Source organism: Pelophylax lessonae, assembly GCF_965119305.1.
Source record: "Pelophylax lessonae genome assembly, chromosome: 10".
NCBI lineage: Eukaryota > Metazoa > Chordata > Amphibia > Anura > Ranidae > Pelophylax > Pelophylax lessonae.
In genome coordinates, this window is record NC_138777.1 from 174,349,759 (window position 1) to 174,369,700 (window position 19,942).

Below are 19,942 nucleotides of genomic sequence, written 5' to 3' on the forward strand. Positions count from 1 at the left end.
TTTTTCTGTCTAGTCAGGAGTAAGGACCTAAGTTCCTTGCTGGGATCTTTTTGGTCCTGGCAAGATTTTTTCTTTAGAGAAAATATTTTTTAGGTAGTTTTTCTCCAGTGTTTTTTTCCTGTGAGATCTTCAAGCAAAAACGCCGGACTGGGCGACACTAGTGGTCACCCCAGCCGGCCTACGAGCGCGCGCAGACCATTGCATTGCGCTTGGTCGGCCGCGACACATTCAAGTAAGTATGCGGGGCCGGGCGACGGGCTGGATGTTGAGATCCAGTGGTCACCCCGGTTTCTGCCTACGAGCGCGTGCAGACCAGAGCTCCGCGCTGGGTCGGCCGCGACGGAGTCCCAGTGGAGGGACTGACCTTGCGAGTTAAAAGTCTCGCTTGGACGCCAGGAACCAGAGAGTCGAGGCGTCCGGAGTGGTCCACAACCCCCCACCCCGGTGGAGAGGGTATTGTGAAGAGAGGGTGCCTGTCGGTTCGGTATGGTGAGTAAACGTTCCCTTTTTTCTTTCCTCGTTATGAGGCAGTATGAATTATGGGCCCCTCCATACATGGTCAGTATATATCTGACACTAAAAGTCCCCCTTGTAAATACAGTATGTGTTTGTGGGAAGTGGACTTGGTTTGAGAGCTAACACTCTACCCAGCAGACTGTAGCATTACAGCAGACATAGGAGGTATAATCCTACCTTATTTGTAGTGTATCTCCTGTAGATCAATAAATCGCCACTTAGCAGAGATGCAGGTGGGTTTGCTGGGAAAAACGATTTTCGGCGGTCCGCCGCCATTTTGCCGTAGACCAGGTGCATGTATGTCCTCAGGTCACGCCGGCCGCCATGTTTTTGGAGTCTAATGTCTCTTGTATGGGGGCGGCCATGTTTCATGAGCCCAGCTACCTCGTGGAGAGCTGGGAACGCCGGAAGGCGTACACAGGGGGCAGAGCCACGTCCTTCTACCCGGGAAAAAGCAACAGCTCCTTCCAGTCTGTAAAAGACAGACGCTGACTGCAGTTGGTTGAAAACTTCACTGCATCGGTTGGTGAGCCTTGGGGGTCCCTCTCTCTCTCTGTGGGGATCGAGAAGCAGGTACTCTGAGGGGCGCTATTGCGCTAGGGGGAGACGCATAAAAAAAAAAAAAAAAAAAAAAAAAAAGTTTGTTTGTTTTTCTGGCAAAGGTGTCCTGAATTAACATGGACCCTGCCACTCATGTATCTCCTCCGGATCCCCTCGAGGGGTCTGCAGCATCCTCCAGCACCCCACTGATCATTGAATCATTGTCAGCTATTATGGAAACTTTTGTGTCCCGGGTGGAAGTGGCTTGTCAGGGACAGGGCGCAAGAAAGCGACCCCCGCCTAACCCCTTATTATCTGAAACCTCGGATTCAGACTCTGAGCCTATTTCTGCAGTTGCAGGTACCTCATCTGGGATTGGTGTCTCGTGTACTGTCTCTTCAGACAGTGAGGAGGATGTTTCGGCATCAGCCATAGCCAAAGAGGAAGCGTTGGTAAACTCACTCATTGTATCTGCTCAAGAAACCTTAAGATTACAGGGTATTCCGTCGGAAATAGTTGAAACTGAAATCCCTTTTGGGACTAAAAAACGCATCAAAGTGGCGAAGGTTTTTCCATTGCCCAAATGTTTTGGCAATCCAATCAAAGAAGAATGGAGTCTGCCAAAACGCACTTCTACTATTTCTAAACGCATTAACAGGCGTTATCCGTTTGAGGAAACCCTCATTAAGAAATGGACAGAACCACCTGTGGTGGATTCACCAATTGCTAGATTGAATAAAGCCACGGTTATTCCTCTAGAAGACGCTCCGTCTTTTAAAGATCCAGTGAATCGCAAGATAGAAGCTATGTCTCGCACCATGTTTACCTTGATTGGATCAGCTTTCAGACCAGTAATTGCTATTGGTCTGGTTTCGCAGGCTGTAACTGAATGGACCAAGTGGTTACGCCGGGACTTAGAAGAGGTCCCTCAGGCGGTATCAGATTTGTTGGAACAAATGATACAGGGGTTACAGTTTGTGTGTGATGCGGCGTTAGACGCCACTCCATTATTGGCGCGAGCATCAGTCTCAGCGGTGGTTCTCAGGCGTACACTGTGGCTAAAAGGTTGGTTAGCCGACCAAGGTTCCAAAAAAGCATTGGCTAATATCCCCTTTTTAGGAGAGCGTCTTTTTGGAGCCAACTTAGATGAGATCATTAAGGATCTCACGGGTGGAAAGAGCACCTTTTTACCGCAAAATGTTAAAGGTAAAGGAACTCGTCAAAAACGAGGGCCTTCTTTTTCTGCTCACAAGAGGTTTTTTCGTCCCGCGGGTGAAAAAATTAAGTCCTCCAAAGCTCCTTCAGGAGGCTTCAGGGGACGTTGGTCGGGCAAGCAAAAGCCCGCCCCCTCCAGACCTGAAGATAAATCGTCCAAAGCCTGAAGGTGCGCCCCCACCCATAACTGGGGTGGGGGGACGTCTTCGCCGGTTCCCGGATCCATGGCTTTCCAGAATCCCGGACAAGTGGGTTTGCGAAGTCATAAGGTCAGGGTACAAGATCGAGTTTCGATCTCTCCCACCGGCGCGATTCTTCCCTTCCAATATTCGACTATCTCCGGATCGTTTAGAAGATCTGCGGAGAGCAGTCACGGATTTACTACAACAAGGAGTGGTAGTCCACGTTCCTTGGACAGAACGTTTTCAGGGGTTTTATTCAAACCTATTTACAATACCCAGGAAAGAGGGCAAAGTGCGTCCAATTCTGGACTTAAGGGCACTCAATTCTTTTGTCAACATAAGAAAATTCAGAATGGAGTCCATTCGCACAGTAGCAGCCTTCCTGCATCCAGGGGATGTCCTAGCGTCCATAGACATCAAGGACGCCTATCTTCACATTCCCATTTTCGCAGGACATCAGCGGTTTCTACGCTTTTCCGTAGAAGAGAACCACTATCAGTTTGTGGCGTTACCTTTCGGTCTCGCCACGGCTCCTCGGGTCTTCACGAAGGTGTTGGCCCCAATGTTGGCACTACTGCGCCAAAGAGGCATATCGATTCTTGGTTACCTAGACAATCTTCTGCTTCATGCAGAGTCTCCTCAGACCTTGCTACAAAACATAGAAATTACTATGATTTTTTTACAGGAATTCGGGTGGCTGGTGAACCAGCAAAAGTCATTTCTGGTTCCCACCCAGAGGCTCGAATATCTGGGTCTAATTCTAGACACAGTCAGGACAAGAGTTTTTCTTCGGGTAGGGAAACTCCGGAAGATTCAATTAGCAGTCCAGTTGTTACTATCCAACAGCTGGTCTTCTCTTCGAACTTGCATGAGGGTTCTGGGGTTGATGGTGGCTTCCTTCGAAGCAGTCCCATTTGCCCAGTCCCATACCCGAATTCTTCAGCAAGAGATTCTTCTCAGATGGAATCGGAATCCGGAATCCCTGGACAATCGGATCCGATTGAGCAAACAGACCAGAGAGTCTCTGGTCTGGTGGCTTCGGTCTCCGATGCTCAGCCAGGGAAAGTCATTTCTGCCAATATATTGGACGATAGTGACCACGGATGCCAGTCTATCCGGATGGGGAGGAATTCTTGGTCAGTTATCTGTCCAGGGACTTTGGTCCCTGGAAGAATCCAGGTGGCCGATAAATGTATTGGAACTGAGAGCGATCAGACTTTGTCTGATTTACTGGACCGAGCAGCTCCAGGGCAGCCCGGTTCGGATCCAGTCGGACAATGCCACGGCCGTGGCTTATGTCAATCACCAGGGGGGCACCAAGAGTGTCCGAGCGGCCAAAGAAGTGGCTTGCATTCTTCGCTGGGCGGAACGATTTGTTCCAGCTATCTCTGCGGTGTTCATTCCGGGGGTGGAGAATTGGCAGGCAGATTATCTCAGCCGTCAGACTCTGGATCAGGGGGAATGGTCCCTCCATCCAGACGTTTTCCACCAGTTGTGCCTACTGTGGGGCACCCCGGATGTGGATCTGTTGGCATCACGATTCAACAGGAAAGTACAGAGATTCGTGGCTCGCTCCCGCGATCCTCTAGCAGAGACCGCAGACGCACTGATCGCCCCGTGGGGGCAATACCAGCTAATGTATGCCTTCCCTCCTCTCGCGTTACTGCCAAGACTTCTTCGCAGGATAGAGGAGGAAGGAATTCCAGTAATTCTGGTAGCTCCGGACTGGCCTCGTCGAGCTTGGTACGCCGACGTGGTCAGACTGGTGGCGGACGTCCCGTGGAGACTTCCTCTCAGGGAGGACCTACTGTCTCAGGGACCGATCTTCCATCCTGCTTTACGATCGCTGGCTTTAACGGCCTGGCTATTGAGACCCAGGTGCTGAAGGACAAGGGATTGTCAGCTTCAGTTATTCCTACTCTAGTTGAAGCAAGGAAAGCGACTTCCAGAAAGATTCATCATCGCACATGGAAGTCCTACATTGCATGGTGTGAACCTTTGGGGTTCCGTCCACGGTCTTATTCGGTTAGTCGAATATTAGCTTTTCTGCAACAAGGGGTTGAGCAGAAACTGGCCTTGAGCACTATCAAGGGTCAGGTCTCAGCATTAGCTATCTTCTTTCAGAAGCCTTTGGCTACTCATTCCTTGGTGCGGAATTTCATCCAGGGGGTGCGACATCTGGCTCCGCCAGAGCGCACGCCGTTACCACCCTGGGATCTTAATTTAGTATTGTCAGTTCTTCAGAAACCTCCCTTTGAAGATATTAGGGAGATTCCTCTACCTACGTTGTCCCAGAAGGTGGCCTTCTTGGTGGCTATCACTTCTGCACGCAGGGTGTCAGAACTGGCCGCATTATCTTGTCGTTCCCCATATCTGGTGGTTCATAGAGATAAGGTGGTTCTTCGTCCGAATCCATCCTTCCTACCAAAAGTGGTTTCAGAATTTCATCTGAATGAAGAAATTGTATTACCTTCCCTGTGTCCTAAGCCCAGTCATCCTCGGGAGTTTGCTTTACACTCCTTGGATGTGGTCCGGGCGATCAGGGTATACTTAAAAACGACAGACTCGTTTCGCAAGACGGATTCACTTTTTGTGATCCCGGATGGACCCAAAACGGGGTTGCCTGCATCTGCCGTGACCATTTCCAAATGGATCAGACAGACGGTGGTACAGGCTTATTCTATTAAGGGTCGGGAGCCCCCGTTCCCTGTTAAGGCGCACTCCACTCGGGCGCTTAGTGCGTCATGGGCCTTTCGCCATCAGGCGTCAGTGGTCCAGGTGTGCAAGGCGGCTACCTGGTCGTCGGTGCATACCTTTACAAAACATTATAAAGTTGATGTAATGGCATCATCTGATGCCGTGTTTGGCCGCAAGGTTTTGCAGGCCGCCATTTGAGGAGACCAGTGGTCTGCCTCAAGGGTTTTTTTCCGTTGGAAATTTTTCTTTTGAGTCTCATTCTTTGTTTATAATGAGCCTTTAAAACTTCTAGTTTGGCACCGGTTGGGCCTTCTAGATTGGATTTTGATTTTTGTCAATCCCACCCCTCATTTGTGGCACTGCTTCTGGATGTCCCAGCTCTTGAGAATCAAGAAGACTACGTCTGTCAATGAGCGATAGAGAAAAATGGATTTTTGTAAGATCTTACCGTAAAATCCTTTTCTCTTAAGCTCATTGACAGACGTAGTACCCGCCCCTCTATCATTGAGTTGGGTTGGGTTAAATTCTCTGTTACTGCTTTAGAACAGAACTGATTCCCTGTAGCAGAGAGAGGGAGGATATACCCTCAGGGACTGCCCCTAAGGTGGAGCCAGAACGTTTTGTCTTTCTGCCTAGTCCTACTCCTGCGGAGACAACATAACCCAGCTCTTGAGAATCAAGAAGACTACGTCTGTCAATGAGCTTAAGAGAAAAGGATTTTACGGTAAGATCTTACAAAAATCCATTTTTCCTCTAGTTTTAGTGAGTGGCCACGTGTCTTATTGTATTCCCTTTCTCTGAATAGGTTTTTCCATATGCTAGGGTTGCCAGTACAGTATTTGTACATTGATATCATATCCCCCCTCAATCGTCTCTTCTCCAGAGAGAATAGGTTCAGTGCTTGTAGTCTTTCCTCATAGCTGATGTCTTCCATTCCCCTAATTATTTTTGTTGCCCTTCTCTGGACTTTCTCCAGTCCCAGCACATCCTTCCTGAGGACCGGTGCCCAGAACTGGACAGCATACTCCAGATGTGGCCGGACCAGAGTCTTGTAGAGTGGGAGAATAATCTCTTTATTTCTGGAGTGAATCCCCTTTTTTATACATCCCAGTATTCTGTTGGCTTTGCTTGCAGCGGCTTGGCATTGCATGCCACTGCCAAGCCTGTTGTCTACCAGTACCCCCAGGTCCTTTTCCATCCTAGACTCACCCAGAGGTTCCCCCCCTAATGAGTAGCTTGCTTTCTGGTTTCTGGCACCCAAGTGCATTACTTTACATTTTTCAACATTAAACCTCATCTGCCATATAGTTGCCCATCCCGTTATTTTGTTCAGGTCCGCTTGTAAGGTTTCCACATCCTGCATAGAAGATATTGGCATGCTTAGTTTAGTATCATCCGCAAATACCGAGATTGTACTAGATATCCCCTCCTCTAGATCATTTTATGAATAAATTCAACAGGATTGGCCCCAGGACAGAACCTTGGGGGACCCCGCTTTCTACACCCGCCCAATCTGAGGACTCCCCATTAATCACCACCCTTTGCAACCTCCCCTGGAGCCAGTTCTCTATCCAGGTACTCACCTTATGGTCCATACCTACCTTCCTTAGTTTGAACAGTAAGCGTTTGTGGGGAACGGTGTCAAAGGCCTTTGCAAAGTCCAGATACAACACATCCACAGGCTTACCTTTATCTAGGTGGCACTGAAAGATTTTGTGACTGAAAATCGATACTACGGGGGAAAAACTTTGGATTGAAGGTGGGTATTGTAGCCTTAGCTGCTTTTTTTAAAACTTGGGGGACATTTATGCCAAAAAAGTAGTCAGGAACCGAACTTTAAGGTTTTGTCAGAACAAGAAAAGGTTAGTACCCCTGTCAGGTTTTTGTTTCTGGCTGTTTTTCCATTAGGGAGGTCTTCTGTCCTTTTCTGCCCCAATTACTACACAGAAAGTAAAAATAATCTGTTCAGTAAGGGCTCTTTCACACGAACGATCAGATCCGCCTGTCAGTTTTTTAGGCAGATCTGATCAGATCCTCCATGCATCCCTATGGGGCAGTGGATGTCAGCGGAGACATCTCCACTGACACCCGCTGCCATCCGCATCCGATCCTGTCCGTGAAATCCGGACGGATGGAAACCCTATTTTCCTTCCGTCCAGGGGTTTGGATCGGATGAGAGCGGACAGGCGGTACGCTCTCATCCTATTCCCAATAGAGAGCAGCGGGGCTCTGACACCTCCCTCTCCGCACACAGAGCGGAGAGGGACCTGTCATCTGCCTGCTCAGCGGGGATCAGTGTATCGATCCCCCGCTGAGCAGCACGGAGTCTGTGCACAGAGAGTAGTTAAAATCCGACAAAGAACAAACTTTTCTCCAATCTACAAATAAAAAAATAAAAAAAGTCTGTGTGTGTCATGGAGAGAATCAACCCATCCCGTCCCAGTGTCAATGCTTTAAAAAGAATAAGGCATATGCACTTTTTTGTACAATTTTCGCTTCCCTATTGTGATGAGCGAAAAACACATGTGCATTTTCGCCCATGTATAGGTGTGAATGGAGTCTTATACCTAAGCCACCCATAGATGTTTTTTCTAATTCCGGCCGGTTCAGCAGAATCCAGCCGAGGTTGAAATCATGTATGGGCAGGCTGGTTATACCCAAGCGGATCCATTGATCGGCTTGGGTACAACCAGCATGTTAAATTTTTACATGCGATTATAGCCGCTCGCAATAATCGTGGTGTTTTCCCGGCAGGGAGGGTTCCCCCCTCTCCACCGGGAGAGCACAATAACTTTGCAGTACGGATTCCTCCAACACTGACTGAAAATGCATTTGATAAATAGTTGTGCGAATATTGTGCAACATAAAAAATTGCAACTACCACCATTTGATATGACAAGGCCTCTGCTTTCAGAAAATATTATTATTTGGGGATTTAAAGAAATTTTACAGCAAAAGCTACAGATTTTCACATGTGTACAAAAAATGTCTTGGTGTAAAAGTAGGTAAAGAGGAGCACCAGTCTCCTATGTAAAAATTAAAAATCAGCAGCTACAAAAACTATAGATGCCGACTCTTAATATTCAGCCACTCACCTGTTCCACGATCCAGCACTGTGCCCTGCCCAGCCGTATTAAACCTGCGTCCTCTCTCCCTGCAATATTTACCATGGGCACCTGGCTGTGACCTCTTATGGCCTCACAGCCAGGTGCCCACTGTGCATGTGCGAGAAGCTTTACACACTGTGAATGGGCCCGCAGTCTTCTGGGACCTGTTACGTTTCCCAGAAGACTGCGGAAGGGAGGGGGAGGAGAACGTCCACTTCCGATCTCCTAGGTGGTCAGTGCGGAAGTGGGATTGGGTACCTGTCAAAATCCCCCCAACCAAAAGCTCAATTTCATAATTAGGAACGGGGGAGAAGGCCTTAAAGTGGAACTTCCCCTCTTGGGTGGAGCTCCACTTTAAGGAAATGTAGTGAAAACACAAATGTCTGAATATTTGCACAATATCAGATGATGTCGACTTATTGAATCTCTGTTATAAGGGTCCATTTACACGGGCGTGTGTGCGTTTTCTGCATGAATGTAGGTTCTTGCTGGCAGTAGATCCTGCAGAAAATATGCATCTAAAGTACTTGCATTTAGACACGTTTAGATGCATACAGCGTTTAGACGTGAACAATTCTTCTTTCATTCAAATGAATGGCTACACATTTACTTGCATCTGCATTTAGGTGCCTAAGGATCCTTTCACATGGGGCGGTCCGTATTTTCCTCTGCTCAGGCACTTTTTTTTTTTAAAGGGACACGGATGACACTTTGGAGTGTCCGTTCCGTAAGTCCTTTTATCATCCCATCCGTTTGCAGATGATAAACGGAGATAATGTATGTCAATGGGATTGAGGATGTCAGCGGATGACACCGCTGACATCCGTTTTTGCGTCCGGTCCCTTTTTTTTTTAAACGGAAGAAAAATAGGGTTCTCTTCCGTTCCAAAAACTGAACTGATCGGAAAGGATGCAAATTGGATGTCAGCGGATGGTCATCCGCTGACATCCGCAATCCCATTGACATGCGTTATGTCCGTTTTTCATCCGCAAACGGAGGGGATGAAGAACGGACATACGGACCGCCCGTGTGAAAGGACCCCATAAATCTGCAGATTTGTGTGGCCCTGGACACAGAAGTGTCCTACTTTGTTTCTGTGCATTTAAATGCAGTGCACATTTTCGCAGATAGGTACAGCTGTGTGTATGAGCTCATTGATTACCATAGTGCTGTGTTTAGATGCACACAGAACTATGCGCATGTCAACACTGGATTTCTTTTGGTCATTCGAATTAGCCCTAAGGCTGGGTTCACACTAATGCGGTCTACCACACTGCATGTCATTTGTACAGAAATTGCACCGGATTCCTGTGCAAATGACAAGCTAATTCAGTGCGGTGCGAATTGAGCCATACATCATGTATATACGGGACCTGCACCAAAAAAGTGCAGGATCCTTTTTTGTCCACACTGGAATCAGATCGCATGGGAGTTGAGACCCAATGCGATTCGATTCTATCGGATTCTGCAGTTTGCTTTGCAATCCGATTTGGGGGATGTCATTAACTTTATATTGACACCCGAAGAGGTTTGCAGATTGCAGTGTGAACTAATTCAACCAGTATGTGTATAAAAATAATCGGCGCAACCAAAACAAAAATATACTTTTAACAATATTAAGTGCTAAAACACTAAAAAGAACTATATGACTGCTGCTCACAATTTTAAGAGTGTGTCCACCCACCTCATGAAACAATACTATAATAAAACGTACAAGTGTAGTGCTGTCAGTAAAACAACATGTACATAACAAAAACCAATTGATATTAAACAAACAATATAAATATCCAAGTCCCATTCAAGTGAATCCACCGCAGTGCAACTGTAGTACTGTAAATAACTTGTATCCAAACGTGTTCTGTGCCCATCACCTTCTGCCAGAATTCCTGCTCACCTCCAATAAATGACCCCACCACAGAGTCAAACCAGCCTTTAATTGTCCTCCATTAAAGATGGTATTGGATAATACGGGAACGTACCCTCTGGTGGCACACCTGAATCCTTAAACCTCCGTCTCTTGTTCTCGATTTACATTGAATATATCGTAAAACTGAAATGGAGAAACCATAGAGCTCTCTATACCAAAATGTATTTATTGATAAAAATGGGATAAAACACTCACAAAGGTATAAGTACAATGCTCATATCATCAGCTCAAACACTGATGCAGATCTGGTGAAATGGCATCAAGCAGTGTGAACTGCCTGCAATTCTGATGTGGTGCCGTAACCCGCAGAGGAATCGCTGTGGTTCCTGCACCGCATCAGTTTGAACCCAGCCTTAATGTGAATGCTAAAAGTACATGTACTTGGATTTCAAACTCCAGCACCCTTAATTCTCCAGTTGGGTTATTAATTACCAATGTTGAATTTGTATGGGTCTACTTTTGACTCAGGACTATGTTCATCAGTCTGTAATAATGAACATAGTACTGGACATAAATAGATTTATTTGTGTAGGAAACAGACCAGTCTGAAATTGGATGTGGATCATTAGCTTGTCTGCCACAAAGCACATCTAAAAGCATAATGCTGTCACAGATAAGCTATTCTTATAGCTTATTTATTATTGAATATTTATTGAAGTCTGAGATACATAATCTGGCATCCCAGCATTAAGCTCATCTGTATGAGGAAACACTTTGTTCTGTCCGGTGATGTCACCTAGGTGTGTATATATAATTAGTGAAATCACCACATTTAAATTGACAGACAATGAATGACAAATGTGAATCTCATAAAGATAAAGAGTAAATACTGACGCATACTTCATTTCAGCAGAACTGCGATGAGAGGTCTGGGCGAGGGTGAGGTTATACAGCCTATATGTCTAACATGTGAGTGTAGAAATGTGGGCATGCAGCAAAATGCTACATTTGCTGATTTGTTATTTTATATAATCTTTATTTAAGAGAAAGTAACATATCACATCAACGTTTTCAATAATGCAAAAAACATACATTTCAAAGACACGTATTAAATGTGAGGTACAAGTAGTAAACAAGAGAATAAAAGGAAGAACAACAGTTGTATGACAGAGTAATAATGGAGTTCTCTCTTCAAGGAATTGAGGTTGCCTCCTTGAGTCTGTCACCAACTAGTGTGTAAATACGTGAATCCAGAAATAAGTAAATAAAGAAAAAAAAAAAGGTATTGACAAGAGGACCCAGTGGCCAGCACTAGGCCAACATGTGCTAATAAGAGTGTTAAATGAAATATAGAGCCGCCCGGCTGGCCCAGATGCTAGGGGAGGGGGGCAAATATGCCTCCATCAAACCTCCCCCATTACACGGCCAGCACTGGTACCACCCTGAGTCCTAATGTAAACACCGAAGGGGAGAAGTAGTGCCACCCTCAGGAGAGGAGGCCTCCCCCTCAGTGACAAAACACTGGGACTGCCCATCATGTTAGTGCATTATGAGGTAGTACTTAAACCAGATTCCCAAAAAACAAGAAACGTATTCAACTGTTCAAAGAGAAGGGAAAGAAAAAGGGAGTAGTAACGTACTTTAGTTCTCGCAACCAGTGCTCTCGCCCACACCAAGCCCAACATCCTAGAGGGAAGAAAATTGTAAAGAAATAGGAGTAGTCGTGTCTACCACGAAAAAAAACAATGACCCTCGTCTCACTGCTACTGAGGTTGGGTACGCTGCCTAAAAGATGGTTCTGCCAATTCCAGCAATGCCAGATCTAAACTGGAGGACATTTGTCTGGGGTCACAAATGTAATCCATCCAAGACGACCAAATGCTGGAGAAGCATTCATGGTTACCTTTTGCAAGTCGCTATCCAATCCTCCCCTTCCCTTATATCATTAACCTTGCGAATCCACACTCCTCTCGGCCAGGAACCTGTGCTCGCTTCTAATATATTGGGAGCAAATGCTTTGCGGTGTTCAGTAGATGGTGCAATGTGCTCTTCTTATGCTGGCTAATCTGTATAGGAGGGATATGCAAGAGGAAATGAACAGGAGAAAGAGGGATGTCCAGACCCTCCAAAATGCGAGTTCTTGCATCAGGTTGGGCAGTGAAATCAAGGGTTCTGTGAGGTGGAATAACATATCATCAGCATATGCTGTTTGTGTTCAGCATTACCGACCTTCAATCCCTTAATGTCCATATTCGTTTGCGTAATAGAGGTTCAAGTACCAAAGCGAAAAGAAGGGGAGAGAGGGGACACCCCTGCCTCATGCCCCGCCTCCTGAAGGAGAACCTGGAGGGAAAAAAAAGTCCATTAACCTTGACCTGAGCGCTTGGGGCAGAATATAAAGCCATAATCCATGTGAGCATATTGGGACCTAATCCCAGAGTCTCCAACACCGCACACAGGTAGGATCAATCAACTTGATTGAATGCTTTTGACAAAACGATGTTGGGTAAGGGATCTTGACAATTACGTGCCCAGTGAATGAGTTGTATCACTCTAATGGAGTTGTCTCTAGCTTCCCGACCTGTAATAAATCTTGTTTGGTCCGGATGGATAATATGGGGCATAAGGTGTTTCAATCTGTTTGCTAAAATTTTTGCCAGAATTTTTTTAAGGGATATGGGGCGGTAGGTTTGGGGTACAGTCATATCCTTACCTTCCTTCCGGAGTACTGAGATGTGTGCTAAAAGAGCCTCTGGGGGGGATTGCACTGACCCTTGCTATGGAATTAAAATCATTGCACATGGTGTCAGATAGAAGGGGGGGGAAAAGTACCTTGTAGTATGCCTTAGTGAACCCATCGGGTCCTGAACTTTTCCCACTAGGTAGGGACTTCCCAATTGATTCAACCTCCGTAGAAGTGATTTGGGACTCCAAAGTGGAGAGTTGTTCATCCGCTAGGGGGGCTAACAGAGGATAAATATTCGTGTATAGCCATCAGCTTGGCCGCTTGAGCATCTGGGGAGAAGTTTGAGTCTAAATTGTATAGTTCAGGATAATAATCGCGAAACCCCGAGGCAGTTTTAGAGGACTGGGCAAAAATCTCTCCAGGAGTGAAGCTTATGAACATACGCTTGGGCACGTTTCTTTCGAAGAGCTCTTGCAGCATGCGACTGCATTTATTTCCGTGCTCATAATATTTATGAGACTAGTATCTTAACTGCTTACGGGCTTGCCGATCCAGCAAGCGTGAGAATAGCTCTTGTCAGCTTCGTCAGTGCCTCAGGGTCTCCCCTATTTTTATGCTGAAGTTCAGCTTGCTGAAGGGCAAGAAGTACCTTTTTGAAATTCCGCTTGGCGCGCTTTCTTGAGCTTAGTGCCAATGGAAATCAGCTCCCTCCTCACCACTGCCTTATGACCCTCCCAGACAATCCCTTTGCCAATACCCTCTGTACTGTTCTCTTTGAAATAATGAGTCAAGACATCTGTAACCAGGCCTTACGGGTGCCAGGTGGCAGGGCAAGAGTAACCGTTACCGGGGCATGATCGGAAATAGTAATGTTCCTCATAGACGACGACTGCAAGAGCCAAAGGGCAAGATGGTCTATACAAAGGAGATCAATATAGGTGTACGCATTATGTACTGTTTGCTTGTCCAAGGTCAGTGACTCGCTAGGTAACAAAGCCAATTTACAGATACCTGCACCTTTAAAAACAAGTAGGCCGTTGCATTTTTCATATTTCATTCTTTACAGGTTTACTTTAAGGCTAGGTTCACACATGTCCAGTGAGAATTTCCCCCCAGTTTTCTCTGTGAATTTCCAAAGCAGCTGTTTATTGGATCAGCTGCGATATAGATGCGGTTTAGATGCACATTTTTGGTCCGATATGGATTCAGGGGGGGGGGGACCCCACTCCATCTTTTTTTTTTTTTTTTTTTTTTTTTTTTCTTTTCTGATCAAATTCGTGTTTAAAACTAATCAGATGTTTAACCGCATAAAGCAATGAGCCCTCTAATTTGCATCTGAATCGCACCACAGTGCTCAGAAAAGCACAGGACTCTTTAAATTTGCAGCGAATTTGCACTGCCGCTGCACCGCGTATATAGGAACCAGCTCCATAGAAAAACGGTTTGATTCACAAGTCATGCGAATCAGATGTGGTTCAAAATGCATTCAATTCGCATATACAGTATCTCACAAAAGTGAGTAGACCCCCCCCCCACATGTTTGGAAATATTTTATTATATCTGTGACAACACTGAAGAAATTACACTTTGCTACAATGTAAAGTAGTGCGTGTACAGCTTCCTAAACAGTGTAAATTGTCTGTCCCCTCAAAATAACTCAACATATCGCCATTAATGTCTAAACCGCTGGTAACAAAAGTGAGTACACCCCTTAGTCAAAATGTCCAAATTGGGCCCAAAGTGTCAATATTTTGTGTGGGCACCATTATTTTCCAGCACTGCCCTAACCCTCTTGGGCATGGAGTTCACCAGAGCTTCACAGGTTGCCACTGGAGTCCTCTTCCACTCCTCTATGACAACATCACTTAGCTGGTGGATGTTAGAGACCTTGCCTTCCTCCACCTTCCGTTTGAGGATGCCCCACAGATGCTCAATAGAGTTTAGGTCTGGAGACATGCTTGGCCAGTCCATCACCTTTACCCTCAACTACTTTTAGCAAGGCAGTGGTCTATTTGGCATTGTGTTTGGGGTTGTTGGATTACTGCCCTGCTGCCCAGTCTCTGAAGGGAGGGGATCATGCTCTGCTTCAGTATGTCACAGTACATGTTGGCATTCATGGTTCCCTCAAAGAACTGTAGCTCCCCAGTGCCAGCAGCACTCATGCAGCCCCAGACCATGACACTCCCACCACCATGCTTGACTATAGGCAAGACAAACTTGTCTTTGCACTCCTCACCTGGTTGCCGCCACGCACGCTTGACACCATCTGAACCAAATACGTTTATTTTGGTCTCATCAGACCACAGGACATGGTTCCAGTAATCAATGTCCTTAGTCTGCTTGTCTTCAGTAAACTGTTTAAAGGCTTTCTTGTGCAACTATCTTTAGAAGAGGCTTCCTTCTGGGATGACAGCCATGCAGACCAATTTGATGCAGTGTGCGGCGTATGGTCTGAGCACTGACAGGCTAAACCCTCCATCCCTTCAACCTCTGCAGCAATGCTGGCAGAACTCGTATGTCTATTCCCCAAAGACAACCTTTGGATATGATGCTAAGCACGTGCACTCAACTTCTTTGGTCGACCATGGCGAGGCCTGTTCTGAGTGAAACCTGTCCTGTTAAACCGCTGGATGGTCTTGGCCACCGTGCTGCAGCTCATTTTCAGGGTCTTGGCAAACTTCTTCTAGCCAAGGCCATCTTTATGTTGAGCAACAATTCTTTTTTTTTTTTTTTTGCAGATCCTCAGAGTTTTATGCCATGAGGTGCCATGTTGAACTTCCATTGACCAGTATGAGAGAGTGAGAGTGATGACACCAAATTTAACACACCTGCTCCCGATTCACACCTGAGACCTTGTAACACTAACGAGTCACATGACACCAGGAAGGGAAAATTGCTAAATTGGGCCCAATTTGGACATTTTGACTTAGGGGTGTACTCCCTTTTGTTGCCAGCGGTTTAGACCTTAATGGCTATGTATTGAGTTATTTTAAGGGGACAGCAAATTTACACTGTTATACAAGCTGTACACTCACTACTTTACATTTTTAGCAAAGTGTTATTTCTTCAGTGTTGTCACATGAAAAAATATAATAAAATATTTACAAAAATGTGAGGGGTGTACTCTCTTTAGTGAGATACTGTATGTAAACCATGGGTGTCCAACCTTTTGGGCTCTCTGGGCCACATCGAGTGTACAGAAATTCTCTCAGGCCGAATATAAAATATATACTATTAGTTAAGGTATATAAGTAATAAAACGCTGCCGCGCCCCCCCCCCCCCCAGCACTAATTTAATACAACTAGTGGATGATCCCCTCCGAGGCTGCCTCTGTGGTCGTGCCCCTGACTCGACTTCCTTTCTCCCCAGCAAAAATAAATAAATTGTCAGGGGGCAGTGGGCCGCATTGCCTGCGGTTCTGGGCCGCAAGTTGGACATGCCTGATGTAAACGGAACCTAAATTTCAGATGTGTTCCTACTCCATCTCCTAACTCAACAAAATCACTGTTATTTGACAGACAGTTTACATATCCCAAATCCTCTACAAGTAAATTGAGTATCTAAATATTTTTATTTTTTTCAGAACTGCAGGAATGGCAGGAAGATTGTAAGGAAGAATTTGAAATAAAAAGATGGCAAGCTACGCAGGATAAATTGACTCCCATTGTGCAGCATAACGCCAGACTCCCAGTACAGCAGAAGGCACAGAAATGTCTGTATGTCCAGCAACCACAAAGCACACATAATGAAAACAGGGTAAATAATCAGCCCGAGTATTACACTGTACAGTGTGCAACACAACATGAAGATAAGGAATCTGGTACCCTCTTAAAGCAGCCAGATAGCCAACACATTTTGAATACCCACAGAAAAAAAGATATCCCGCAGTTGGTATTAAAAAAACAAAAACACATGCGTAATTTCCAGGAACACTGGCGCCAGAAGTACTTGGTAGACTTTGATTGGAAGACAGAGGAAGCTGTCTGTATACTGTGTGGGTTGCACATGCGATCACTAAGAAGCTGCACTTTTGAACGTCATGCCCAACGTCGCCATCCAGAGTCTGTCCATTACCCTGAAAAAACCCGCAATGCCCTGTGGAAGACTTGGAACAAAGAAAAGCACATCTACTCTCTATGTCATGACAGAAGCAGAATAAGTGACACAAACATGTGCCAGGAAGAGATGGAAAGTCAGCCAAATTTGCACAAAAATCACGAACCAAATATGAACGCAGAGGACTATATGGCTATACAACAAGAGAAAATTGAAAGTGTTTTGAAGAGCACAAATTCACAGCGTGAGGTATATAGCTGATATACAACAAGAAGGATAAGCAATGCAATGCAACTCTATTTTGTGCTATTAATGCTACATAGGCACACTTAGAACCAGAAAGTCTTTGCTCCCTATTAGTAATGATTACACAGTTCAGTGTTTCTTGGTAATAAAAAATTACCTGAAAAAACTATTTGTGAAAACCTTTTGTTCATGTGCATAGGATTTTAACTCTCAAAACACTGTTTGGTCTTTTTTTTTTCTTACGAGAAAACGCTTGCACAACTGCCTATCAAAAGACAGGCGATTTACAGTGATCCTAAGAGCTTAGGAGTATAAAGTATCCAAAGACCACAATGCTGCTACTTAAACAGAAACAATATGCAAAAAATGAAATTTGTATGAAATATTACACTATAGGTAAGGTAAATACCAAACATCAATTTCAGTAGTGCAGGAATGGTGGAATCCCCTTCCCACCTTCAAATGTTGTTTATAATAAAGATACTGGTCACTCTAATGCACCAGACTGTACTATGATCACCGGACTATTGCACACTTAATCCTAAGATCATAAAAGTCATTAAAATAGTCCATCAAGAGTCCATAATAGCAGACATGCAAATAATGGATTAGCAGGTGCATCCACAGGGAGTTATACTAGTGAGATTTAGAGGGAACACCGTCACTCTCCACCACCACTGTGCCAGGAAAAGTGTAGATGAATTGGAGACTCACCAGATCCCAATGCCTACCCACTCTCATGGTTAAGGCATAAACAGCGTGTCATCATCAGTACACCTCATCCAATCCAAATCAGCACTTATCCTGTAGTAGTTCCTCTCATACATGTTGGAAGAGCAAATCGCACATTAAAATCCACAAGCAGGAATAGGAGTCGCCAATGATAACATATATGACTTCATCACCGGGGGCGTCCCCGGTGATGAAGTCGGATATAACGAAACGCGTCAGAGCGCGGCTATACGGCGTCCATAATCTGGTTTTATATAGAGCGGTGGGAGCCTCTGGTTGCTTATCCGTCCAGCGTGGAGCTCACTGGTGATCATTAGCGACTCCTATTCCTGCATGTGGATTTAATGTGCGATTTGCTCTTCCAACAAGTAAGTTTAATGTGTGCTGGTTTTATTGAATAAACACTACAGTTAAAACGGTATCGCGCTAGTGGAGGTTTCTTTCTCTTACACCCCGTTCACATTAAGTCGCTCCGACTACGGGGGCGACCTGTGAAGTCGCGTGCACCGCGACTTTGGCGCGACTTGCACTGACTTCATATAATTGAAGTCAATGCAAGTCGCCTCCAGGTCTCACCGAAGTAGTACAGGACCCTTTTTCTATGTCGGAGCGACTTGTGTCACTCCTATTAGAACGGGTCCTGTACTACTCAATGGACCCGACGGTGCGCGACTTGCCAGGCTGACCAAGTCGCCTGGCAAGTCGTAATAGTGTGAACCAGCTCTTATCCCCATTTACATGTATGAGAGGAACTACTACAGGATAAGTGCTGATTTGGATTGGATGAGGTGAACTGATGGTGACACGCTGATTATGCCTGATCCATGAGAGTGTGATCTGGTGAGTCTCCAATTCATCTACACTTTTCCTGGCACAGTGGTGGTGGAGTGTGACGGTGTTCCCTCTAATGCCCCGTACACACGTGCAGAGACTTTTGTCTGCAGACTTACCAAAACCATATAATATGAGGTCAAACCTAAACACTTTCAATTTGTATGCAATCCGGCAGGCCCTTGCACTACATAGAAAAGGTAAGTCTGCAGACAAAAGTCTGCAGATAATCTGCACGTGTGTACGGGGCATAAATCTCCTAGTATCACTCCCTGTGGATGAGCCTGCTAATCCATTATTTGCATGTCTGCTATTATGGACTCTTGTCCCCTCTGGGGAAGACATCAGCAGGACAGAAAGTGAAGGTAAATCTCTTTGATGGAGCTTTGGAAAGCAGCAAATCCTGACAGCGCTTCTAATCCTTACCCATTCTATCCAAAAGTAGAAAAACACATTTCTGGCATAAAATATTAAAGTATATGTGAACCCCCACCTTGTAAAACAACCCATTTAGTTTAGAACCTATAAGGCAAAACATTTGTATATACCAATAAAAATATTATAAATACATTTTTGTTTTCTTTTTTTTTTAAAGTGATCCCATATTTTTTCTCAGCTGCAAAAAGGGGCTTAAACTAGTGGGGTTGGAGAAACAGCAGCACACTGATCTTCCCAGTAAATGGCTGTTCCAGGGGGGCGTGTCATCACAAGTCTGATCATTAATTTACAGCCAGGCTGTCCTCCCAGCACAGTCAGAAAACTGACTACACTGAAATGGATATGCTCACATATTTAGTGTGGTCAGTTTGAAACAGGAAACTGGTTGGATTGGATACTTGTTAACACAAGTACATGGTACAATAGGCACATATCTGGAAAATGAAAAGTTGGGTAACCCTTTTACCTAAATTTTTAGAAGAGAGTTTCTTACTATGTATAGAACAATTTGAGGAATCAGCAGCAAGTCCTACAAGGACTGTCTTACATCTGTGGAAAGTCTTAAATGTGGTTATCAAACCTGTCTTCAGGGACCACTTACTGGTCACATCTTCCAGATTTCCAGGTGCTTAAAGTTGGGTTATAAAGATACAAAAAAAAAATAAATATGAATCTGTAAGGTAGCCTTACACTGGACCCCCCCCCCCTCCCCATCCTCCCTGGTCCCTCTGTACTGTAGTCCCGCAAATCCTCGCTGTGGGGCTTCTCCAGTCCAGGGCTTTGAAATTCTCATGGTTTTCTCTCCTCTACTCACAGCGCTGAAAGGAC

At 45.3% G+C, this 19,942-nt stretch overlaps 1 protein-coding gene across 1 annotated transcript in view; it reads left to right on the top strand.

The window, feature by feature from the left end:
- LOC309566011 (uncharacterized protein) overlaps positions 1–17,128 on the top strand; it is a gene marked incomplete at its 3' end in the record, with an annotated part of 43,983 nt that extends 26,855 nt beyond the window's left edge. The window contains exon 4 of the mRNA XM_082271030.1: positions 16,395–17,128. Within this exon, the coding sequence (XP_082127156.1) occupies positions 16,395–17,128 (734 nt within the window). The remainder of the gene's footprint in view (positions 1–16,394) is intronic.
- Between the last annotated feature and the right edge of the window lie 2,814 nt (positions 17,129–19,942).